The following is a 26,465-nucleotide window of genomic DNA, read 5'->3' as shown; positions in this document are numbered from 1 at the left end:
AGATCTCCCATTGGCTGGCGGATATTGCAATAGAGCGACTCTGTAGTGGTGTTATCATTTTATTTTGAGGTTACCCACACATCGATCATTTTCTTAATAAATTGTTGAAATTATTGAAATTTTCAAATTTTCATTTCATCGTGGAGGTACAGCGTGAGTGATGGTCTAGGTGGAGTGATAATATTTCTTCCTCAGCAATTCTTGAACACTTCCTCTCATTTTGCGTTCCTCTAATCAGAATGGTTTCATCGAATGTGCTTCTAGATAGTATTCAAATAGAAATAGGAGGTAACTATAAAATTTCTCAAAGTACAACTTAGATTCAATAAATTGAGGGTACATACAAGGTTTTTTAATCATTGCTTAGGCCTTGTCCACACGCGCAGAGCTCTTGGAACTTCGGTGCAATAAATTACCTATAGCTGAGTCAAAACTTACTTCATCTGCGCACAGGGAAAAGCTATAAAACAATGCAAGGCTGGAAGTTCTGCAAACCGTTTCTGCATGAAACAAAGAATCTTCAGTCCCTGAAACGTACCGAAAGTGTCGTCAATTAAGTTGGCAGTTGTTATCTTTTTGCTTGCAATAAGCGATCATGATGCAATCATCCGAGAGTGATGAAGGATTGGCCGCAACACGACAGTGAGTGTGGTCAATCCTTGATTGCTGTTGGATGCCTGCATTACAGTTGCTTGCAAACGGAATGTGAACAACTGCCAGCTTAGCTGACGACACCTTCATTCTTCGATATACTTATACTGCTCTACTCCTCTCTTGCTGGTGAATTTACTTCTTCCTTGATATTTTATTTTTTAATTATTTTCAGCTTTATTCAAACTATTTTTACAATGTCAAACCCCTTTTATTATGAACTTTTCTCAGTACAACTCGGGTAAATTTTCAAAATTAGAGACCCATCAAGGAGAGGCAGAATTATGGCAGAAGTTTTTTTTTTACCAGAAGACGAAGGTAGACTTCCCTCTCAGTTCTACCATTTGGACAGCAAATTAATGATATCTCTTCTCTCAACATAGTGCTCTATATTATACCACATCTCTAACCTTTCACCCAACCTACATCAGTATTATAAAGTTGCTAATAACGTTTTCTCAAGCCTCATTTGTCGGCCAGAACTATCATCATAAATAAGTAATTTTTACATTCCTATTTTTTAAACTTTCATGTTATTTTGTTACACATAATGTTTTTGAATTGATTTAGGAGACAATGAGTGGCCAAATGATGCCAAGTTATTCCAACCTTATGAGACCGAGCAAATTCTCATGCCTGATTCCGCCAATTGTCTGGCAGTGCAAGCTTTTCTTCAAATGGCAAATCTTAAGTATGAAACCGTATACAAGGCTAATGCAGCGGAAATGTCTCCAACAGGTATCTAAAAATTTCATCCACATGTTTAAGAAAATTCAGTGTTAATGTCTGACAGTGCAGAACTGGTTTTTTTTATTTTCCAGACGTAAACAAGTATATGAGGAATTTTCCTAAATCCACTTGCAACTTGCAAGAATCTGTCAATTCTCTATTGTCATTCAGGAAAGCATTTGCATACGATCAGTGGTATGTCAAAGTTCCAACTTTCAATCTAAATCTTTGTAAAATCTTTCAATATCAATCAAGTTCAAAAACCATGGAGGAATAACTAATCGATGTAATTTATCATTTTAGGTCGTGTGCCGTTCATCAAGGTTGGTCAGTATCTTGTCGCAGAATTGGAACCTATAGTTGCATTTGTCCAAAATAAGGTTTGTATGGCAGCATTTACTCTTATTTTAAGCCTTCAAGTGCGATTTTATATGAAATTTTAGTGTGCTCTTTATTGTCAATCAATATCAAGTAATAATGATACCCAAGCTATTATGGAGTTCAAACACAAAATTATGGCTGGAATATCATCTGTAAGTATTTGGATGGTAGAATAGTGCTGAGTCGCACTATTAAAAGGAGAAAAAGAAGCGGGTAAATATGGAAAATTACAATTAGAAGTTCAACAAAGAACTCCAACTCGTTTTGTTGCAAAACTGAAGGAGGAGATAATTCAGCCCATGCAGGTGCACTGAAAATATCTTGCTCTGGTCCTGCTTATGGACTGGCATTGGTTTGGCTCTTATCAAAGCCCATGAACCGGCCGCAGCAAGCAATGCACTCGCTTGGCCTGAACGCTCTCCCCTCCTGAGTTTTGCTCTGAAACATCAGAATTATTTTTTAACATCCATGTCTAATGGACCACTAGACAAGGTACGAATTTAAGCATTCTGATACATGTTTCCTGATCAGAATTTCATGTAGAACACGATTCGCGTAACAAAAATTACTGAAACCAACTTCTAACGGAGATATTAACATTTTTATAATCCATTGGTTATGAGGAATTTGAACTGCCCGCTCACAATGAAACTCAAAGCTCTATGTGAGTCAAATCGCGCACCACCACGGTTTCAGCAAGCTTCTGAATTGAGCAATCTTCTTTTCCCACCTTGTGTTTTTCAAGCTGTAAGTAATTTGCTATAGCTGAGCCAATGCGTCAAGATTGAGGTTGCCAGATTTTTTTTATTGCAGAGATGTTCCTGATAACGTTTAGCGCGCGATGTGAATCACGTAGAGCATTGAGTTTTCATGAGCGGGTGGTTTCAATTCACGCACCAAAAATCATTTAACATCTTCGGAAGGAGTTAATTTCGGTAATTTTCATTGTGCGCATCGTGTTTTACGTGAAATTTTGGTGAAGAAATATGTATCAGAATGCTGGAATTTGCACCTTGTCTAGTGGTCCATTGTCTATTTGTTTGACTTTGGTTTCCCCTTGAGAGTAGTGTAGACCCAGCAGTATTACATCAATTTGTTACTTACAGTATTCAGGCTGTAATTTTTTGTTTTCTACTCTACATTTTTTCAAAACCTAATCTGTGGTTTTATTAGTTGTAGGGAATTAAGTTTGCCCAGGATAAGACTTAAGAAAACTTAACCTAAATTAACAAACAACCTGATCATCACACATCTTTCTTGTAAGAAAAACAGCTTGATATTAAGTAATCATGTTTACATGATTTCTATTAATTTCAAGCATTTTTTCTTTAAACTCAAAGAAATAAGGAAAAAAATAGACGCTTGAAAAGGATTGAAACTGTATGTGAAGAACAAGTCTTGATTTTTCCCACCTTTTGTTTCCTCCCTAGAATAATGGAGAACCAGCATTATTTCACCATCCTGTTGGTTGCATCGATCGCTGAATGTTTAAATGTAGCTGCCACTACTGAGTTTCTGTCATTCTTAGCGATGTAGTTGAGCTCTGAGTCTGAAAAACTGATCAACAGGTTAATGTTGTGCAGCAGGGAAGTATTTTCTGCGAGGCAGAACAGCTCAACAGTGCTTATATTGTCTAATCATCAACGCCAAGGAAATAGCCCTCTAATAACAAACCAGAAAGGACCGCTTTATTTTATAATTGCTTACTTAGAATCATAAATTGACTGGTGCCTGCCACTGTTCTTGTTTTCAAACTCAGGAAATTGCTCATTATGTAATTACTTAAAGTTTTATTTCATCATTGGGCTCTTTCTGACTTAAACTTTCTCTGGTCCTCTTCCTATGTCTAATGTCCTTTGTCTTGTATGTTGCAGAACATATCTCTCACTAGTAATCTAACTGATGCGGAGAAGTCCGACATGAGAGCCTACATGTCACTCATTAACACAGTTTTTGGAAACGCAGAAGTAGGTACACCATGACATTGGCCTACCACTCTTCTTCAAATTAAGTTGATTTGTGACTTACCAACTGAATAGTGAATTCCATTCTGCAAGTTTTCATGAACTGGATGATTGCCTTAATCATACAGTTAATTTTCAAATGTTTTATCCTGAGAGTTTCTAATGCATGAGCATACCATCTCTTCTAATGAAGTTTCTGCAAGAAAATGAGATAAGTGACGAACTTATCCTGCTGAAACTTCTTCATTCCATGAAACTTGGCAAAACCATTTGTTTTATCTGATATCAACTTTCAAATTCCTCAAAACTTTTGCGAAGCTTCTTTTTTTTTTTGCTATTATTCCATATCTTCTGAATATATCTACAGACTTCTATAAGATATTAAAGTTGAGAGGTAGATTGTTAAATAATGGATAAGTATCTCTACGCTTACTTCTGTCTGAGAACAACTCTCAAAATTCCTCAAAATTTTTTCAAAGTTCCCTTTGCATCTCCAGTAGTTCTCCCTCTTCAAAACCTCCCAAAATTGAGAAGTAGATTTTTAGGTCTTGGATGAGTCTACCTTCGCAGTTAGTCAAATACTCTATATAGATATATGAACTAACTATGACATGAACTATATGATCGGTGTAGCCATGACTCTGAGCTGATAATCATACAATACAAGGAGGAACCCAAAAAAACCCGGACTTTTGCTGTAACTTGGCAATGGTGGAAAATATCCGGGTTCTACCGCTAAAGAGTGTAACTAAAAGCTATGAAGAGTCACCAGGCCCAATTTTAACGTCGTAGCACATTTTCTTTAACTTTGGCGAGACTTGGTTTAAGGGGTTGTCTGGCGAGTTCGTCGTTTTTGAAGATGGGTGATTTTCATGGGCAATGTGCAACTAACTCTGTCAATTTTTGGAGTAAATCTTGCAGGGAACATTTTTCATTCATGAAATAAGTGAATCATGTTTTTCTTTGTTTTAGAATGTGATTTATTGTTTGAACTTCGGCTGGACGCCCAGCGGCAGTCACCGGTTAGAACGCTAAATGGGAGGTCAATTCGGCAACATCGCGTTTTAAGCCCAAATTTTTCACAGCAATGTTTTGAATATTTCTGCATTACATTCAAGTGACATCTGCTAGTAAATTAAATTATCCATAACCAACCTCATTCACAAAAATGCAATTTTTTTATTATTTGCATCGGTTCTATCCAAATGGTGATGGCTGTTTGGAGCCATACAGGGGTTTTGGGCGATACAGCACCTTTTTTAAAGCAAAAAACCGTACTTATACTAAGTTTTTGATGAGGTTTGTCCTCCAGAAGCAGGATTTCAAATGGTTAACAGAGAAAGTTGTGTTTTTATCTAGTAAGTGAGAAAATCTTGAGCGCTAAGTGTTGTTACTGAAATTGACCCATCTTCAAAAACGACGAACTCGCCAAACAACCCCTTAAACTAAGTCTCACCAAAATAAAAGAAAATATGCTACAACGTTGAAATTTGGCCTAGTGACTCTTCATAGCCCCTAGTTACACCTCTTAGCAATGGAACCCGAATATTTTCCATCGTTGCAAAGTTACAGGAAAATTCCGTTTTTTTTGGGTTCCTCCTCGTATATGGTATGATGGCTTTATGTATACATATTTTTCTATATTGACTGGGGATCGTAATGACTGAAGGCTCGTCTGTTTCACTTGCACCAATATCCATGCTTTTCAAAATATGTGATGTCACATTTTTTCTGCATTCATATCATTCCCAGATTTACCCAGCAATGCTGCTTGTCCTACAAGTGATCTCTCGTGACAAACATAGAGAAATTTGACCGACTGAAGGAGAAAAATTAGATTTTATTTAACTATGAAGGTTTTCCCTCAGTACTGTACCTCTATATTATACTATTGAGATTTTCTTAATAAGAAAATCTCTCTTCTAAGAATTTTCTTTTTCTTTCTTTTTTTCTTAATTTTTTTTTTCTAATAGTGAATTGATTTCACCCCAAATGAAATTTTAGTATTATCCCTAATAAAACAGAAAACTATCTGTTTTCATGCAAATAAGTCACAGGTCCGTAATCCTATGAAAAAACACTACAAAATTCCAAAAATGACTTTTCCGGGGAATTCCAAAGTTTGTAAACGAAAACGTATTTTAGAGAAAAACGCATGCAAAGTTTTGAAACAAGTTCACCTCGACAGTTTAGCTTCTTTATCATTAAAATTTAATTCTTACTCGTGTGATGACTTAAATTCTGTAACCTTTATTTTCGACAATTTATAGATTAAAATGTTAAGGTAATGAAATGAAGGCAGTGTGAAATCAACTTTAAAAAGTAACTTATATTGTTGATACCATGATGATAACTGGCTCCTTCTTTTTCAATGAACAGAATTATATTACTTGGTGCGATCCTGAGACTTACTCTAAAGTTACGAAGAAGCGTTTTGGCTCCATTCACCCTTTTCCACTAAATCACATCTTGGTATGGAAGAAGAGGTCTGCAACGATAGAGCGAATGAAGGCACTTGGTGGAAAAACAGAACAAGAAGCTGTAAGTTAAATTTTAATTTAAAAAAATTCAAGGGAATTAAAGTATTAACAGCCAACCCTAGGAATATCTGCTTTAAATTTCGTTTTCCTTAGGCCTTGTCCATACAGTTTTCATGGGATTTGTTGCAGTGTCGAATTGCAGTAAAGAAACTTTGGCGATTTTTTGTAGTTATCATGTCCACAGGGCAGGGCTCCCATATTCCTGTGATAAGTTTGCAAGGGGAAATAAATTTTAAAAAATCGAGCACACAAACGTTATTAAGGTAAAAAATGGAAGACAATCACTGATTAACCAAAAAATCATCGATAAATTTCTCTCTAGTTTTAAGCCACGTAGATAGATACAAGAAACACTTGTAGTAGTTACGATATATTTAAATAAAATTTCTTTTAAAAAAAAAAAAAAAAAAAAAATTTCTCTGCTGTACAACTTCTTAATGCCCGCCCACTATCATTAAAACTGTCTTCTAATATAACCATCCCCGTGCATTTTTGAACAAATTCTACCAAGAGAAAGCATTCCGCTACCTGAATGAGTTCCAAGAGGATAGCTAAATATAAAGATGTCAGGGAATAATTGTTCCTATTGAATCTCTGAATCGCTGCTAGTTGTTTGGTTTGTTTCTTCATGTGCTTAACTAGCACACTTGAAATGAAGTGATTGAAAGCTACCATATTTTTATTTGAATTTTTATTTACAAATGTAACAATTAGTTTTACTATCCATAACCGCATTTGACTCTTACTTTGAGCTAAATTAATAATCTTTATGTACTCAAATTGTAAAAAAAAAAAAAAAAAAAAAAAAAAAAAAAAAAAAATAAATAAAATTTTAAGAAGTTATTTAAATTAAACAATCATGGACAATCAAGTAAGCCACTAAATATCAAACAATTTTCTCTCACTTCCTCTTCGTCTCTCAGGTAGTCTTAGAGCTCTACAAAGACCCTACTTGGCACTGCAATTCGTATTAAGTTAGTCAATGTACGTGGCAACTTTATTAGTATGCATTAGACTGCGACAGAAGATCTACCATCTTAATTCTTGCATTTACTATTCACGCTAAAATGACGTTAGACGATCTTCTGTTGCTGTCTAAAAGTGCTTAACTTGTTTGGCGTCGACTCTACCTTAGTGATTTCTTTCCAGGTGTTGGACGATGTGGACTTATGCTGTCAGTCCTTGTCTGATCGATTAGGTGACCGAGAATTCTTCTTCAAATCTGGGTGAGGTTTAGCCCTATTATCCCATTGATTTGTTTTTATCAACTGAAAAATGTTGAAGTTGTCATTGAATACCCTTAAACAGGTTGAACATGCTTCAGTTTTCAAAATAATTTGAAGTCCATTCTTTTCTGAGAAGAATATACGTTGACGAAAGCATAGGTGAAAAAGTTCCTAAAGGTAAACTGTTCCTTGTAATCTAGCATTTTTGCCTCACGGTCATATTTCAAATGTACCATGCAGAAACATGTTAAATTTCATGGAAAAATGTGTGATTTTTATACTTTTTTGAAATGAAGAGAGAAAATAAGTCATACAAAAAGTTTGTAAATTACCGTATGATCTGAGGTCAACTCACTCTTGGCCCCATCAACAGACCACAAGATGAGGCATCCTTTACATCCCCGGACAGAAATAATAATACAGAAATTTGAATTGTATGACAAAAGTAAGTTACAAGCTTCTGAACATGATAAAAATGGTCATATGGAATATTTATCATGAACAAACAAAATATAGTTATGTTAAGTTCCAGATCTGTGAAAAATATCTAGGCAGAAAAAAATTCCTTGCAAATGAGTTTTTTAGGTACAAAATGAGTGGAAACCCGGCGGCCAACCAGGCTATGTATCAAAATTGAAAGTAATTTGTTTTTCACCATTTTGCGGGCAACTACTCTGAGCTTTTATTAATTAATTGATTTTTTCATTTCAACTTAAGGCGCTGCCTAAATTGAATTGTTTCATTTCTAGTTTTTAAGGCTGGATCTACATGTTTCGAGAGAATGATAGCAAAAATAGTTTAATATTTCCACTAAAAAAAATCGTGAAATAATATTTAGCCTCTCCTTGAACCTCTCCTCTTCTTATTCCAACATATCCTAGCTTTAAGATCCTTATTTTTCTCTCCTCCCTTTCTGAACCTAATCCTCCTCCTTTCCTTTATTTTAGACCCACCGAACTAGACTGTCTGCTCTTTGCACACGTAACAACCGTTCTCTCCTGGCCCCATTTTAAAATCGGAAACCTGCTTGCTCAGACCATCTTAAAATACCCAAAATTGATTCACCATAGTGCTATCGTGGAAAATTGTCTTAGAGTTACCGAAAGTAGTTCATTCAGTATCTTCAGTCCCATTTTGAAAATTTCCAGTAGCTTGTGCTCCTCCCTACTCAAAGAAGCATTTGAGCCAGAAGATGGTCGATCATCCGGCAGTAGCAAAGGTGTCATTGTAGCCATTAGGTGTCCAGATTATCAAAGCTCTGCTAATCCTTGTTTTTCAAGCGAAAACTCAGAATCCGCCAAATTTGAAACTCCCTGCTGGTCAGAGTATAATTCCAAGTTGTCAGACTCAAAATTGAAACCAATCAACCCACGTTTGGAAGAAAATAAAGACTGTAGTAACTTTGAACAAGATTTTTGCAACAGTAAACAGGTTATAAGTCATCATAGAAATGGAAGTCGGTCTTTATATTGCAGCACCATACTAAAAGAGTCTGGAAGAATATACTATGCAACTGAAAGAAGGACTTTTTCTCCGATCGATTCACCCGAATTGCCGAGCCATCCACAATTGTCTGGTACCTATGATTCAGTAATGGATGCCACACATGTGGGCAGCACAACCAATAGAAGCAGTCTTTCCCGTGTTGAAAACGACAACAAAAGTTTACTTACTCACACAAAAACCAAGGAAAACTCCATAAATGTGTCAACTTCCACAGAAACTCTCAATAAGTACGTTGGAAGTTGTAAAAGTTTACCAATTTCCACAGAAACCGCTGGTCAGCTCATTGGAAGCTTTGAAAGTTCGCCAACTGTCACAGGAACTGAAGATGGATCTGTCCGAAGCTGTAAAAGTCTACCAACTAGCACAGAAATTGTTGCCAAGTCTATTGAAAGCTGCTTAAGTTTACCAACTGCAGTGGAAACTGTTACTGTGTTCTCAAAGAGCTCAACAGATTCAACGATTTTCCCGAAAATTGTCACCAGGTCAATTGAGAGTTGTCAATGTTTAACAACTTGCACTGAACAAGTAGATAACTGTGTTGAAAAATGTAAAAATTCATCAGTTGACCGTTGTTCGGATAAAAACGCAATGAAAAGCTTCATAGGCGCAACTATTCCCCCAGGAACAGTTGCCAAGTTCATAAATAACTGTCAAAGTTTCCCAGCATCCCCAGAAACTGTTTCTGACAGGATGGGAAGTCGCAAAAGTTCTGTAACTTTTGGAGAATCTGCCACCAAGTCTCTTGAAAGTTGCGCTGATTTAGTTGAAGAAGACAGCTGCGCTCCTGGAGTTTGTAAAATCCATGGAAAAGTAAGTACGCAATTTTTTACATGTGGACAAATAAAAAGACCTTCAGCCAAAATTCTTCCAGCTCCAAATCATGTAAGGTGTACTGATAATGGCATAATTTTTTCAAACAATTATGATGGTGCTGTGATCAACAAAGAAGTAGAAATAATTCATCCCTTGGAGTGCAAAAGTAATGGAAAATCTGAAACATTAATCAGTGCCAGTTACTATAACAGTGCCTGTGCCAAAAGTTTTAAAAGTATTTGTCACATTCAAACACAAAAACAACTCGATGAAAGTGATGAGCACAAAACAATGAAAAAATATGAACAAAATAACAAGTGTGTTGTTAAAGTTGCAAAAAGGGCCTCTAATTCTGTTGAGATAACAGATGTACAAAATGATCGTGAAAATGATACGCAAAGTGATAAATACGTCACTAGCCCTAGAAACTTATCCTTGATGTCTGCTGACTTAGAGTATGAGAGAAATAGTCCGTTAGAAGTGAAAGCACAAGAAGTAGATTATGGCAAGTTCAAATGGAAACGCGATAAAACATTCTCAATTCCAGATAACCTCAGTCATTTATCCGAAAAATTATATCCTACTGCTCAATTGTGCGAATTTAAATTCAAGACCAGAGTGGCCGGAGCCTCAAAAACTTGCATTCCATCATCTGAGACCAAGCTCATTTCTGGAATGTTCAATAAGACTGACATTGATGAGTTTGAGTTGAGATCAGAAGAAAAGTCAAACTTACATGAGAGAACATGTGTATGTGTCAGTGAAGTTTCAAGTGATTCAGATATTGCAGAGAAAAAAATTTGTAACACTGGGACACCAAGTGATATTAGAAGTGATGACTTTCTCTTTGGTCCAGTGCAAATGAGGAAGGATTCAGACTCATCAAGTACCGCAGGGATTGGCCGAGGTAAACCAAGTTTGCAGATTGTACCAAGAAGAAATGAAGTTGAATATCAAGATGAAGAAGAACCACAACTCACAAACATACAGGGAAATTCAGGTAACGTCTGTTGTCGAGACTTTAGAGGTAGTTCTAACTCGCTCCAAATGAAAGTTTCCTCTGACATAAATGATGCCAGGAAACCCTTTGAAACTAAAATGGACTTCAATTTAAATAGTGTCAGAAGCTCGGATAGTGTTTTCGAAAAAAAGGCGAGGGATGAAGGTTGCAAAGATGTAAAAGCTACCAGAGTAACACACATTCCTGTTTCGATGCATTTGCGGACTTCAAAAGTTTTGTCAAAAATTTACGATAATGATAGATATACCTCTGCAGCCCACCAAAATTGTCCAAAGGCAAAAGAAATGCCTTCGAAAAGTCCCAGAGTTGAAAGCCCAAAAATTTTGCATTCAAAGTTTAGTAACACAAAGCAAGAGAAAAATCGACATTTTTGCCTAACTCCCTCAAGACAAGCTGAAATTGGTAGTCTTTCATTCTCTACATTAAAACCCAAGTCAGACGCAAACTCGAATGTGTTTCAAGGTATTTTACGATCTGTTGTCCAGAATGAAACAAGTGATAAGAGATTTGTTGGAAGCCAAAACAAGGAGCAAATAGCGCTTAAATCTTCACATGATTGCTCCAACTTTATAATTACAGCTCAAGAGAAGGAGCCTGAGAAATCCACAGGATCAAAAAAATCTATACATGACATAGTAAAAGTATGCTCAAAAAATTCGCTTTCAGAAACACTAAGGCGAAATGAAAACCATACCTTTGAGAAAAATTCATGCCAAAATGAGCCTCAACCACAAGCTTCAAAAGATATCATAAAAACCATCAATGAAACTAATTGTTGCAAAATAAAGTCTGAGACTCAATTATTTGCTCAAAGAGAACGAGAAAAAAAAGAAAGTACTGATACGCCTTGTAATTATTTAAAAGAGGAAAGAACATTCGAATGCCACAATGTCTCTAAAAGTCCTAGTTTGAGTTCCATCTTTGTGAGTACGCTGATGAGAGACGAAACAACAGAAGTTGAAGCTCTCTATGACTGTGACTCAGACGCAATTTTCAGTGGAGTATTAAGACTTTTACCGATGAATTCTAGCCATGAATGTGCTTCAGAAGGATTTAATGATGCACATATTCGACCGTCACCAGAATTGTCTGAGAAGATTGTAAGCATGAGAAAATCTTACGTAGAAGAAATGGATTCAAAGTCTAAGCAGGGACTGAATTTGATCAGGTCGAGGAAGAAAATTGTTCAAGGAAAAAGTTCAGATGCAGTATGTTTGAGAGAAAACCCAGTCCCGTTGAATCACTATGCATCAGTTCCTCAAAATTTCAGCAAAAATAGCAACTCTATTTACTCGAAAAACACCGATACATTGATCACCCAAATGGAAAACAAACCCTCTTCTCCTGTCATCCCTTTTTTCAAAAAAGCATCGTCAGAGTCGTCCAAGAAATTTTCAGCAAAAGAAGCAGAATTACAACAAGAAGACAAAAACTGTATTTATGAAGAAGATTCTTGCTTTGACAATCCGCAGCATCGATTTTTGGAAGATGTTCCTAGAACCATTGACAAAACAGATAATCGCAAATCAGAATCCGGAACTTGCGTGATAAATCAAGCAGTGCAAGAAACATGCACTGAGCCCCACACCAATGAGATCGATTCACAAGCCATCCGCGTTGGTAACGAAGAATCTGACTCAACGTATTGCGAGGATGGATCAGTCCTGCTGACCGATACTTCATCAAAAATATCCGTTTGTCACAATCATAGGGAATTCACAGAAAGAAATGAGCTCGCTGAAAATCCTTGTACCAATTATTCTAATGTCAAACTCCCGACCTCTGTCATTTCACCCTCCATAAAAATACCAGTAGAAACTAAAGTAGAAGATGCTAATCTGTACGGTAAATCCACTGAAGACGACAAATCACTAGAAAGGCTCCGTAACGAAGACTTTCTTTGTGTCAAAGAAGAATATGTGAGCAGTTGCTCACCCAAAGTATTCAGTTTTCATGACTTTGATAGGAACAATTGCTTAGTGTTCTCTGAAGATGTGGCAAGGCAAAGTTTAGAGGAAAAATCCTTGGTCTCTGATGTGTCAATCCTGAAAAAGTCATTATCAGGTTCATCGGATTGCAGCAGCAAAATTGAATCAAATTTGATAATTATGGATGAAACCATCAATGAAATGAACCCGTTTTTTGCATGCTCTCTAAATCCAAATGATGCTGCTAACTCAAAGGAAAGTGTAGGTATAGAATGTTGTGATGAAGAAGGATCGACTCCTGTTGTTTCTCGCTCATCAAATACACCTGCCTGCCAAAATGTGATAGAAAGCTCTCCCAATGTTTGCCCTGAAGATTTGGATATGAGATGCCTGCCGAAAACACTTATAATCCCGGGAGCTTGTATTATCAACAAAGCTCCCCTTGAAAATATCACTCTGCATCCTGAAAAGAATGCAAGTAAATCAAATTCAGGCTTAGCAAGCTCTGAAGAAGATTCGATTGCCCTTACAAATGACGCTTCGAAGGGAAGGACTGTGCCTGCGGCGAGAGATCTGAATTCGCCTTTTGTGAATCATGTTGAAGAAACACCCATCTGCCCTGTGATGTCGCTTCACAAGAAATCATCATCTGAAGTTTTAGATCGCTCTAAAGAGGCCAGTAGCAGTGGAGCAGAAAAGTCATCCGTCCTTTGTTCTCCAAGTCTGAATCTATCGTCAAATGGGATTACAGACAGAAAAAATTCTTTGACGTGCTCTCAAGAAGAGCTGATGCGAGTCATTGATGCTGTCTGTCTGAATTTGGATGAGAGCTCTGAAAATGAACCATCTAACAATCCAGATAGGAAGTGTTCTGCGAAGGAATCTTCTATCTCCGTCGACTCAGCCTCCAAAAATCACCAATAAGTTGAAGTAGGAAATTAATTGAAGAAAATTGTTCTACCACTTGAAACCCGAAACTGTGTTTACTTAACTTAATATTTCCAGAATGAATTTGTTCGTTTATATTGAAAATTGGCATATTTTTTTATTTTCTTTTTCTCCTCAATTCATGACCAAGCATTTTGATGAGTATCCAAATCCAAAGAATTAACCTCTACACTGCAATTTCTCACGCCTCTATCCCTAATGGCTTATAAATTAATCCATCAATGCATTCCTAATCCCTGCCTTTCATACTGTAGTAATCAACAGAGATTTAATTTGTCAACTATTTTGGAATGCTTGTGCGTAGGAAGAAGGCTGTATAAGCGTTCAAATGTTGCAGAAGGACCACATAATACCAAGAAGTATGGTGCCGGCTAAATTTTTTCAATATTTTTCATAATATCCCCTATTGCCACTTGATCACGATGAGCTTTTAAAATCAAACTTTCTATGTGCCAATCTTGCAAAAAGTGGTGAAATAATGGCTGAAAGGTGAATTTTTTGGCCTTCTTACAAATATATTTTATATAGATGTGGGGCTGTTGCTGTATGTATAGAGACCGTGTAGCACACGCTAGTATCATTTAGTGGACTTTAATTCATTTCGTCAGTCTTATCTTCCCAGCCTGAGAGGAAGCAAAAGCTCTCTTCAATCACCAATAAGACGTTCCAACATTCTGTCTGCTATTGCGTGTAAAAATGTAAAAAAATTCTCTTTTCAGCCCTGCTTTTCTCAAGATTGTCAAATAGAGAGTTCGATCTCAAAGGCTGATCATGGTCAGGAAGTAGCATGGAAAAACGTATGAAATAGTATTGAAATTTAGCAGGCACCAAATTTCCTGGTATTCTGTGCATAGTCATTTCCCTGTGCGGTATTTATATTTCGAAAAGGTATGAATATTTTCTAATGAAATTTTGCAGTCACACCAATTTAAACTGCAAATCAATTCATCTGAAAAGTTCAAACAAAAATATTCGTAACTTTTCCAGAAATTACAAAATAACAGCAATTTACTAAAGGACATTTGGAAACTTTCGATTCTTCATACAGCATCTTTTCCCATCATGGCTGCACTAACTAGTCGGAAAATAGATTACTTCCCTCATGAAGTTCAAAAATTTCTTTGATCCTCCACTCTTCATTCATCGAATTACGTTTTGTTATATCAGTGTCAGCACTTAAAGTCACAATAAATTGCTTTTTGCATTTTTTTTTCAGCCCCACTGAATTAGATGCACTAGTTTTCGGCCACATCTTCACTATTATCACAACGCCACTTCCAAACAATCAGCTTAATGGAATTGTCCGTGGCTTTCCTAATCTGATCGAGCATTGTAAGAGAATAGACAAGATGTTTTTTAAAACTAATTTTTCCTCGGAGTGGACGTGAATGTTCGAAAACTTGGACTGGATAACGTTGTTAATACCACTTTTACCGATATAATTAGTATCAGCTGTAACAGTTAAAGTACTAGTTTCATGATGTTTTTTAGTAATATCTACTCTCAAAAACTTCCAATTTCCTTTGCAAAATTCTATTTTTTGTGAAATGCAATGCAGGGCAAAGTCTGGTATATATGATGAAACTACAGAAATGCGTATCTCGGGATGCAGAGTCGCTGACTTATTGCCATACTTTATTTCCTTCATGAACTTCTTCTTAAAATCATTTCTAAAAAAACTTATGTGATTTTTCTTTACTTTAAGAAGAATTTTGAAATCGAAAAATTGAGCATAGAAGATGTTAAGCTGGAATGCGTGACTCAAGACATAACTGGGTTAGCAGGTACTTGTGAAAATTTCAAGCCATGATTTTGTTCCGGTCTCCTTCTAAAAAATAAAATAGGAGTGGAGATTTTGAAACACGGCAACTGAGATTTGCATTTTTGTAGTTCCACCGTCAATATGGTAATTAGATATGCCTGAGAATTGTTAAGTTTATGCTGTGTTTATTAATTATGTTAATTTTTTCTGTTTGATGTGATACTCTCTTCAAGTGAACTGTTGTTTATCACAAATTGACAATTAAATTGCAAAATCAGCACTTACGTTTCTTTGAATCAACATTGAGTTCAGGTCACCATTTGTTTAAGTGAAGAAAAACTATCCTCAATTATTTGGTAAAACTATTTTTTTTTGGGGGGGGGGGGGTCTCGTGGAGATAAAAAATCTGCAAACAGATACTAAACTTTGACCAACTAACACCAACCTCATAAAGGTTTCGTATATTTCACAAGAGGTAGTTCGGTCTGATATGAGGGTAGGGCGCTGCCAGTTAACCAATTGGTAAAACTATATGAGGAATGTGGAGAACTACGTGAGAATGTGTGAACTATGTGAGAAATGTGAATTATTATTTCTTGCCATTTGGAGTGTATTCCCCAAAGATTAGGAACACTTCGTCTTCAAATCCGTTTTTAATTCAGTAAGCAATCTAATTTTTAATCATTTTATGAACATGGAGGCACACTACTTTTTGAACAAGCTTTTTGCATTGAATTGTTTGGCGCTCTTAGACCTCTAAAATAAAGAAAAGACACAATAGCCACAACCGTTTACAGTCGATCAAATTAAAAGTATTTTTTGAACTGCACTACAAGCTGTATTTTCGAAACGTGGATTCGAGTCAGGAAATGTTTACAGCAATGGTTCAGTGTCGAGAATTGGTAATCATACTGTCAATTAATGCAATCAAATTCTTAGCTTCTGACTGGATATTAATGTGTTTTTAATCTCATTCAAGTTAATTCCATTGCATATGTTAAAAAAGGTCTCAATTTTTCTTTTGAAATGTTTGCTCAGGGATCAAGTCGTTTAAAAGAACAAAATAATTGAGACCACAGCTTACTAATAGCGTCTTGCAGAAGTGTAATTACAGTTTTTTAAGAATTCATTAAGTGACAGTAGAAAAAAGGCTAACGACATTTGGAGCGATAAAACGAGTTACAACCATCCTGTGTCATATTGGCTTTGTATCACGCCTCAGAGCGAGTGTGAGTTGTCGCAAAGTGTACAAAAGTTACATTTAGATCCTTATGAGATGCTTGCATTATAGTAGAGCAAGTTGAAACCTTTTTCCAGTACTGTCAATGCACTCCTTCGCTTCATGAATTATCTTGGTAGTTGGATTCAAGATGAAAAAAGTAGGAAAAACTGAAAAATATTGACAATCACTTCTTTTAATTTGTACATTGAACATAGAAAATGGACAAAAATGCAACTGATTAGAAAAAATAAATTACATCATCATATGTACATCATCCTTGGAGAGGGACAGGTTTCATTACTTACATTATTGTTTTTCCAAAACACTTCATTGATCTGTTCAATTTTCCCACTTACAAGTTTGACTTTCCACCGTCAGCCCGATGAAACTACTTTAATGGACAAATATTTACAAGAAATAGAACAAATGAGAAAATAGGATTGAGGTCTCAAAAGTAAAAAGCGGTCTTTAAAAGTAAATCGATCTTTGAAGCCTAGAATACCCTCCCGCAACATGCCACAAAAGGTTATTTTCTGATTCTAGAGAAACTGAGGTAGTGAGGTGCAGGTAAAATTACTTTGTAAATATAATCCATCCAATAAAGTTAGCACAAAAAGAACCAGATGATTGGTTCATGTAATATATCCGGCTCAATTTTATTCCATGGAGTTAGGTCTGAGGTAGCATGCAGAAAATTCTGAGCCTCCTCTGAAGTGACAGTGCCTTGGCTCCTTGACAAATGAAACAAATGTGAGAGGGAAATTGTTGGATTTAGTGGAGGCAAGAGTATTTCCCCCATCAGGCTTTGCAATTCTGTTCCATTCAGTTCTCAGATAACCACCTAGTTAGGTTCATTGCCAAAAATTTGGTTTTTTTTTTACCAAATTGTGACAGCAAGCACTGCAATGTAAAATTGTATGAATGTTTTGACTTCCAAATTGTATTGTCTTTGAAGACAATTTATCAAGAAACGCTCTCTACACATATAGCGCCTCTATTAAAAAACTCAATTATTTACGATAATTTGGACTTGGTTAAGACATTTGAGAAAATGAAATCCCAAGGGAAGTACAGTAAAATTAAAAAAAAAACTAAGAGACATAAACTAAATGACTTTTTCCAGGAAAGTAAAACTATTACAAAGGTAACATATTGTCAAAAACTGGTTAAAACTCGATGAGGAACAATGGAGCAAAAAATTTCTCGTATCCATTTCCTTGTTCCTAATTCCTTTTGAGAAAACAAGTCTATCTACAGAAAGAATCCATTAGAGATGGACTAATTTCATATAAATACAACTAAGTATCAAAATTGCAAATTTAATAATGGGAGTGAAATTTGAAGGGGATAGGGGTTGAATTATTGAATCTACGTCGATACGAAAAAAACAATCAAAGTGTGATATATTGAATGCTTAAGATAGAGCTATGTCTTATCTTGGTGTATCAACATAGATCCAATAATCGAGCTTCTGGAGTGTCAGGACAAAAATATATTGTTCAGATTCAGCCAATCTGCACGAACTAGCTTCCTAGCAACCTTTACGCAATCAACATTCACATCAGTATTACTTAAAGATTCAGCTAAGTCACTGCAGTAGAGAAAACCAAAGCTTACAACAATCTTAAAGTAGAGGATAATCGAGAACAGGTTGCAGATTAGATCATAGATTAATTACATTGATACTGCTAAATTTTAAACGTTCTTCTTAGAATCCTCAAGACTTCAGTTATTCTGCAGTATGCTCTGTATTTTTGTACAAAGTTTTATCATGAAATGCTTTAAAGTAACCAAGAAAACACGGGCATAAATGTAACAATTTGAAATAAAGAACACTTTGCATTTTTCATTTTAGCTGTGCTTCTTGAGTTATTTAACAATTATTATATAAAATTATAGACAAATGTTTAAAGTTTCGGGGATCTAAAATTTCAGATATTCTTGATGGAGTACTTGGGAAATGCAAAAGAGTAGATATTTCCAGAGAGGCTGAATTTGAGCACTTTGTTTTTTCCGAACACACAAATTATAAAAATGAAAAAATTTAATTGATGTCATCCATATTTTATTTGTTTTTACTAAAATTGAGTCTTCAAAGCACCAAGCTTTCTGCTAATTCTACTAATTTCCAGAGATACTACGAATTTCGCAAAATGAAGTAGGTATCTCTTAATCTTCCTGCTGTGCTGAATCCTGGTAGAAATTCTACATTCTGATCTCATATCCTCCGTTTGCTTTCACTGGATCTCCGGGTAGTGCTTGGGGTTAAGGAAAACATAGTACACATTTTAGTAAAATTTATTCTTGATTTCACTGCATGAGTAAGATGTCTAAAGCAGTGCACTTAAGAGAGTCATATTTTGATGACTAAATCTCGTAAATAACTTGGAAACAATAAGTTTTCCTTAAATTTTCTGTTCCCAAAATTCTGTACCCACAATGAGAGGAGATCAGACTAATTGCTCTTTAAACGACATACTGAATGTCATAATCCAATGCGGCAACATTGTTTTGTCTACCATGGTTTATCCGTGATGCATACAGAGCAACAAAGGCAAATTTTGTTCATCACTGACTGAAAAGCTCAAGTCAGAATTAACCATGCAACGCATAAAATGGTGAGTGCAAGCAGTGCAACAATGGGTTGACTCATCTATCGTACTGATCAAAGAGCAATATTTTTATTGGTAGTCTTATGAGTCATTCATACACTATGTAACGCTAATTTTGGATCCTCCTTAAAAGCTCTTGTGACATGGGTCCCTATTATGGTCGAAAAAATAAATAAAGAAATAAAATAGCAGAACACTCTTCTTGACCCCTCCTCCCCCTAGAACGTTACTTGTATTAGGAATGGTCCCTAACAGAAAATTCGCCGTTGAGAAAAGCTTACTATTAGTAGAAGACTCAATCAATTGAAGCACATGTCAACAACACACAACTAACTGTTGCAAAAGAACGGCTCTACTGCTTTAAACTTGAAGAAAATCGAATTCTCATCTCATGCACTTTTGATGCCGAGAGCTTTAACTGACGGGCACTTTCCCTCACGGGTCCCGGATTAGCCGAAGCTCTATACAGGGATTGTAATGCACAAGACCACCCTGTGGTCAGTAAAGTACTTTGAACCTTGGCGCTTCTCCTCATTAAACCAACTGTCCCTTAAACATTCATCGGTTGCACACCTCTCAATTAACCTTTCTCAGGGATATCAGATGTTCGAGCACCCGAAACAATGAATATCTTCCAAATTACACTTATTACTGATTTTAAGAGGATAAAAAACTTTGAAGTTTATCGCCACAGTTTCCTCCAAGTTTTCTTGGTCTTCAGTATTAGGATTTTGCTTTTTTGCAGTAGCATGGTTTTTCCTGATTTGGATTCACATCAGTTACTTTCTCTCTTGATTTTTTTGTTCCTTTTCTCCTAGAAAGTATTGTGTACAAATTGGCTTTTGCCTCGGCCTTCGACATTGTCAGTTAATTTGCCAGTATGCAGTCTTTCCTACTCCCATTTTCCTACTTGAATGTATTTATTTAGCAACAATGCAATGACCTGGAAAGTACAAATGCGATACATTGGAGTAAATTGGAGGGAACCTTCTGTTGGTGTAGCCTATAAATTCTGTGCTGGAGTTAAGTTTAGCCAATCAGCAAACGCCGTTTCCCCCATCTGGCTATATCATTAAAGCCGGCCAGAAATATTATTTCAAATGGGTCCTATTGTCGGCAGTTTCAAAATGGGGTTTTTTTTTTACCATTCCGGGTTAAAAAAAATCTAAAAAATTCCTAGTGGACTTGTTTACTGCATTCTTTTAGAAAATGATTTAGAAATTGGATCAGTCCGCGTCGATCTCGCTCTCGAGAAACCTATCCGCTCTCCCTTCATCGGTATTTTATTGGATTAGTGCAACTAATAGCCATAAATGGTGTTAAGTTTGCTTCTATAATAATTATTGGTGGAATCTCCCTTCGGATAACTTTATTTCCCTGGTTTAATTCCCCCCTTTGAGTGTTTTATTAGTGAAGTGTGTCTTGTGACTTGTGCCTTACCGCGTCTCCAAGATGGCGTCGCCTCTTTTAAAGTACTCAGAACTAGATTTTCAATCTTACATAGATCGACAAAAATCATCATCGGCCCTCCATCCGGTTACCGAGATTAACCCGTGTTCCTCGCAAGACTCTCTAGCCTCGGGACACCAAAGTTCAGCTAGCGTCAACTCGACCCAACAATTTTCTCAGATGGACAAGCCTACCACCAATCAATCCTCTCAACAACCATCGCCGGATACTTCGTCGACCCCAGTGAATCATCCTAGTTCCCCGCGTGTGTTGTTTTACAACGACAAGTGCATGCTCCGTTCATCCTTCACATCGCCAAAAATCCCTCAGCGGATCGGATTCCACATATCCACCCTCTCCAGCTTTCCTCCATCCTCCGGAGATCCGAAGTCCAAGGAGTCGAGCATGTTACTAAAGTTAATAGGAGCACTTCACAGGTCTCTTTCAAGACCAGGTACGATGCCAACTGCTTCTTAGCCAATCACAAACTGGACCGCTCCAAATATACTGTTTTCATCCCCAAATACAAGGTTCTGAAGAAAGGTGTCCTCAAGGATATCCCAACCGAGTATACAGAGGATGAAATCAGTGACATGATAGAAACCGACTTTGAAGTTTACGAAATTAAGAGAATGTACAGATACAACAAGTCCGAACACCGAAAAGTCCCGCTACCACTAGTCACCATAACCTTTCTATCAAACACCCTCCCTGAAACGGTGAAGCTAGACTACTACATTGCCCATGTTGACCTCTACATCAATAGAGTTACCCAGTGCTACAACTTTTTCCACTACGGGCACCTCCAAAGGTTCTGCAAAGGTAAAAAAAGGTGCGAACAGTGCGGAAAACCAGCTCACGAATCCGATGAGTGCCCAGAGAAATCCCCTAAGTGCATTAACTGCCAGGGGAGCCACCTACCCACTGACATCAACAGCCCAACTAGAAAACAGTCCCTTAAAGTAAATGGTATCATGGCCGAATCCAACGTCAGCTATAAAGAAGCGCTCAGTATGAGAGATTCGTACAGCGACAATTATAAGTTCGGCATCCGCAGATCTGCAGCTTCAGTCACAAGGAATCTACCTAAGACAGTGACAAGGAATCGATTTACTATCCTTCAGGAGGAGTGCTTTCCCCCCTTGAAGCCCTCAAACCCAGATGCCTCCCCTGCCGCCAACAGGAAAAAGACCAACAATAGCTCCATTTCAACGAAAGCTATGAGAAAAAAGAAACGTAATAATGAAGAATTCCCCACAGAATGGGCGAACCGCCTGAAACTAAAAGACGCAACAACTTCTGCTACTCCCAAAAAGCAAAGTGACGAAGAAGAAGCTAATCTACAACAGATTTCAGTAAATGAGACTCACAATAGTGCGGAAGGCCTTCTATTTGTAGGCTCCCAAGTCGACGCCTCCTTGAACATGATGGACACGGATTCCTCTCCTCCCAGTCCACCACTAGGAAGCCCTACACCCCAGCAATTAAGTAACTCAGACAAACACTGTGAAGATACCTTTAAAGATAACGATTTCAACGTATTAGTTAATGACCAGCATAAATCTGATCAGTGACCCACCAATTTATACACTACCCAAAGGTAACTTTCTAATAATTTAATCCAAACTATCTAATCCTCTACTCTTAATTACTCAACTACCCAAAACTCTGCAAACACTATAATACTTTAACCTTATAAATCCCGCTCCTACAATGACAACAACCCTAAATTTACTGTCATGGAATATTCACAGCCTTCGAGCAAATGGATTTGACCTGAATGATCTACTCCGATCCCTCCAACCTGACAACTTCCTACTCTCAGAGACCTGGCTTAAACCAGCTGATCAAATCAAAACTAAAACATATATTACGTACCAGCAACATAGATCAGATGGCTGGGGAGGCCTTCTTTCAGGGGCCAAGAATTTCTGGGCCTCCGCTGAAGTCCCAGAACTAAGCCATAAGTCCCTTGATGTCACCGACGTTCAAGTCCTCACCATCAAAATAATGGATAAAGTAGACAGGAAGAAGTCCGTTTTCCTTATCAACGTTTATGCCACGACCAAATACAAAGGAAACTTCGATCCTCTCAACGCCATCTTAGACAAGCTTTCAGGCAAAGATGTTATAATCTCTGGAGACTTCAATTCCCAGCATCCTACCTGGGGCTACCCAAACGCCGACAGGAAAGGTGACCATCTCATGAATATATTTAACGACCATGGTTTCTTTGTTTGTAACTCCATCAACCCCACCCCTACCAGAATTACTCCACCCTCTCAAGAACCCAGCTTTACAGATCTGATTGTCGTCAGCAACTCTCTGGCTTCTACATCCAACATGGATGTTCTCAACATCCCTATGGGCAGCGACCACCTCCCAATAAAAGTCACCATTTCACTCAACATCAGCCCTAATCGTTCCAGTGACCCAGTGACACCTTCTCCCATCACTACCATCAACTGGAGAAAATTCACAAAAAGTGTAGATAACCAATTCTCTTCTATCGATGAAACCAGTGACAAGTCGTACTACAAGTGGGCCAATGTCATCAAATCATCATTGGAGTCCGCAAAAACTACTTATCAACCCAAGCCCCACGCTCCGCCTCACCAAATTGCCAAACATGAGCGATGGTGGTCCGTCAAATGCCAAAAAGCTAAAAACATCAGAGATCAATCCCTCAAAAAGTACAAACAGACTGGTCTATATGAAGATCTCATGTTGTACAGAGCCAACTGCAATAAATTTAAACATGCCGTCCGAGAGGCTAAAAGAGAGAGCTGGGCTAAATACTGCTCATCCCTCAATAGCAACACTCCCCTCAACGAACTCTGGGCAAAACTCAAAACTCAACGACTGGCAAAAGATCCAGTAAGAAGTCTGGATGATAACTGGATCCCAGCATTCCAAAATAAACTCACTCCTGTCTATGTTGACGAAGCCCCCCCCATCCTTCGACTGTGAAAACGAGCAACCATTACTTTTTTCCTATCAGTTCTTTAACCACACCCTACAGACTATGGCTAAAAGAACACCTGGCAAAGATAGAATTACAGCCAAACTCCTGAAAACGCTTCCTACCAGTGCAAAGACATACTTGTATGAAGTGTTCCAAAAAGTGATAAATGAAGGCAACCCTCCTGAAGAATGGAACGAAGTGATTATCAAGCCGATAAAAAAACCCAATAAGCCAGAAGGAGAACCAACATCCTACCGCCCGATCGCATTGCTATCCATCGTTAGAAAAACTTATGAGAAAATTCTCAGACACTTTGTCGAAGAGCATGTTGAAAGATATGACCTCCTATCTCCCCATCAGTTTGGGTTTAGGAAGCACCACTCTCTTTTCGACAATCACAACATCCTCAACCGAGAGATCCTGGAGGCTTTAGCCAACAAAGAAGAACTCAAAGTTGTTCTACTGGATGTAGAAGGGGCATATGATGCCGTTCATATCCCAACCCTTATAAAAATAATGAAACGTATGAAATTTAATCAACGCATCATCAATAGTGTCTATCTCCTATTTCGGCGAAAAACGGTGTACGTTCACTTCAATAAAACAGAACACGGACCAAGGATCTCATGTCTAGGCCTTGCCCAAGGTTCAGTCCTTAGCCCCCTTTTGTACCTAATCTACACCAGCAGCCTACATAAGAAACTCCGCCACTCCAAAATCTTAGAATTTGCAGATGACATCCTTGTATACATTAGAAGTAAGAACGATCAGATTTCCTCAGCCCTACTCCAAGAAGATCTCAACTCCCTCCATAGAGGCCTTGAAATCCTAAATCTCCCAGTCTCCACCGCCAAGTCTAAAACAATAACCTTCTCCAGAAGAAGAAATTTGCAGATCACCCCTATCATGATTAATAATTCCATAATCCCACAAGTAAATGAGCTGATCTACCTAGGCCTTGTATATGACAGGAAGTTCACGTGGCATGCCCATGTTACCCATATTTCCTCTAAACTGGCCCGCAACACCAATCTGGTCAAGATGCTTTCAGGGGTCAAATGGGGCACCCACCCGTCTTACTCAAAAATCCTCTTCAACGGCCTCATCTACTCCATTACAGACTTTGGCATCCAATTTTATTATAATAAGAAAACTGCTGAGCGCCTTTCAGTAATTATTAACCAGTGCGTCAGAAGAATCTTCGGCTTCCTACGATCTACCCCTACCAATGCAATGTATGTAGAAAGCGGCATCCCTCCTATTGCATTCCGAGCTGGGTATATAACCGATAAATTTATCCTCAAAAACTTCAACTTCAATCTCCCTTCTAAGAAGCAAACTATGATGAAACTGGAGCAACTGGTTGCGGACAATTCCCCAGTCGTAAGACAAAATACCCCTCTCCTCCTACAAAGACTTAAGACTATCAGCCACTTGACTACTCAAGTTGAGGCAGCAAACAGCCGCTCATATTTCTTTCGTTCTTATTGTCACAACTCAGCCATCAACCTCCAACTCCCCATTGCGAAAAAGGGAGATCTTGACACAGTCCAGCGCTTTAAAGAATTCATCCAAGAAAACAAAAGCATCAGTTTTATCTATACGGATGGCTCTAAAACAAAGGACTACACATCAGCAGGGGTTTATAGCCCAAACCTAAATCTCCAGCGCTCTCTCCTTCTCAACAAACATTTGACCATCCTCAATGCAGAAATCCGAGCACTATTCGACGCCACCGTCTTCCTCAATGAATCTAGGATTCAAGAAGCTGCCATCTGCACTGACTCCATGGGAGCCATCCAAGCAATCTCTAATGTCCGAAAACCTACAGACAATCAGGACTTACTAGACATTAGAAACTTCCTGCTTCTCCACCCAAAGATAATTCTGATTTGGACTCCAGGCCACGAAAACATCTCTGGTAATGAAGAGGCTGATAAACTTACAAAGGACCTAACAAAAGCTACTGACCTCCGTAAAGAGAAAATCCATTACTCCAACTTCCTCCCTGTCATCCACAGAATGATGATGAGTGACTGGCAAACAGAATGGACCAAATCAGCCCAAACTAAGGGCGCACGCTTATACGGAATACAAAACATAGTCTCCACTACCCCCTGGTTCGCAAATATTTGGCTACCTAAAGACGTCACTAACACAATTTCACGAATTCGCCTAGGGCATGGAGTCTTTCCTGCCCACATGAAAAGAATTAACCTTAAGGACTCAGATTTATGCAGGTGTGGCGAAGTAGGAACCCTGGATCATATCCTCCTCCAATGTCAACACTTGAACAACCTTCAAGACTTTTTCAACCAACTCGTTAAATCTAACTACCCTCTGCCTACGAACTCTGCTCTAATTTTGAGCAACACCTCTAAGGAAAACTACATTATGCTCAGCAAGTTCCTCCGCTCCAACAAAATAGTTATCTAAGCGTCTTAATACATCGATTATCAGTGAAGTGAATCAGTGAAGTGATCCCCCTCCTTCTCAAGAACTTTCACTTCCACCAATAATTATTAAAGTGCACCGCACGGATATATAAAACACCTAAATCACTCTAGATCTTCAGCATCCAACTTGTCAGTGGCTGTTTGTGCTAGGCACTAAGGCCAAGCCCTCATACGGGCGAATCTTATAAACAATAGAAATTGGATGCCACTGGCCCATTTAGGAAATATCAATTAAATAATGAGAAGTCAATTCGAATAAGAAAACTGTCAACTTCCAAAAAAATTTTGTTGC

The 26,465-nt window shown here is 37.7% G+C and overlaps 3 protein-coding genes across 4 annotated transcripts in view; 2 read left to right on the top strand and 1 right to left on the bottom strand.

Moving 5' to 3' along the window:
* The first annotated feature begins 69 nt into the window (after window positions 1-69).
* Window positions 70-15,749, top strand: LOC109031031 (metaxin-2). The gene is made up of 7 exons (XM_019042300.2): window positions 70-288; window positions 1,222-1,389; window positions 1,684-1,760; window positions 3,636-3,728; window positions 6,105-6,266; window positions 7,415-7,491; window positions 14,924-15,749. Exons 1-7 carry the CDS (start codon window positions 240-242, stop codon window positions 15,093-15,095), a joined length of 798 nt encoding a protein of 265 aa, XP_018897845.2. The 5' UTR covers window positions 70-239; the 3' UTR covers window positions 15,096-15,749.
* A 1,117-nt stretch (window positions 15,750-16,866) lies between these two features.
* The window catches only part of tho2 (THO complex subunit 2-like protein), a 42,129-nt gene continuing 32,530 nt past the window's right edge, over window positions 16,867-26,465 (bottom strand). For both annotated transcript variants that reach the window (XM_019042290.2, XM_019042291.2), the window contains exon 20: window positions 16,867-18,946. In XM_019042290.2, the coding sequence (XP_018897835.2) occupies window positions 18,910-18,946 (37 nt within the window). In that variant the 3' untranslated portion in view covers window positions 16,867-18,909. The remainder of the gene's footprint in view (window positions 18,947-26,465) is intronic.
* LOC109031029 (probable RNA-directed DNA polymerase from transposon X-element) lies at window positions 22,466-26,294 on the top strand. The gene is made up of 2 exons (XM_072297540.1): window positions 22,466-23,629; window positions 23,700-26,294. The coding sequence occupies exons 1-2, from the start codon at window positions 22,466-22,468 to the stop codon at window positions 26,151-26,153; spliced, it is 3,618 nt and encodes a 1,205-aa protein (XP_072153641.1). The 3' UTR covers window positions 26,154-26,294.

Source organism: Bemisia tabaci, chromosome 3 (genome assembly GCF_918797505.1).
Source record: "Bemisia tabaci chromosome 3, PGI_BMITA_v3".
NCBI lineage: Eukaryota > Metazoa > Arthropoda > Insecta > Hemiptera > Aleyrodidae > Bemisia > Bemisia tabaci.
The sequence above is the reverse complement of the archived record's forward strand: the minus strand, read 5'-3'. Positions and strand labels throughout refer to the sequence as shown.

What these genes read in the sequence shown, in the direction of transcription:
- LOC109031031 (XM_019042300.2), top strand. Translation starts at nt 240, where the DNA reads ATGGTTTCATCGAATGTGCTTCTAGATAGTATTCAAATAGAAATAGGA. An exon ending in TATTCAAATAGAAATAGGAG is followed by an intron (nt 289 to 1,221) that starts GTAACTATAAAA and finishes GAATTGATTTAG; the next exon opens with GAGACAATGAGTGGCCAAAT. An exon ending in TTGCATTTGTCCAAAATAAG is followed by an intron (nt 1,761 to 3,635) that starts GTTTGTATGGCA and finishes TGTATGTTGCAG; the next exon opens with AACATATCTCTCACTAGTAA.
- LOC109031029 (XM_072297540.1), top strand. Translation starts at nt 22,466, where the DNA reads ATGACAACAACCCTAAATTTACTGTCATGGAATATTCACAGCCTTCGA. An exon ending in AACGACTGGCAAAAGATCCA is followed by an intron (nt 23,630 to 23,699) that starts GTAAGAAGTCTG and finishes ATGTTGACGAAG; the next exon opens with CCCCCCCCATCCTTCGACTG.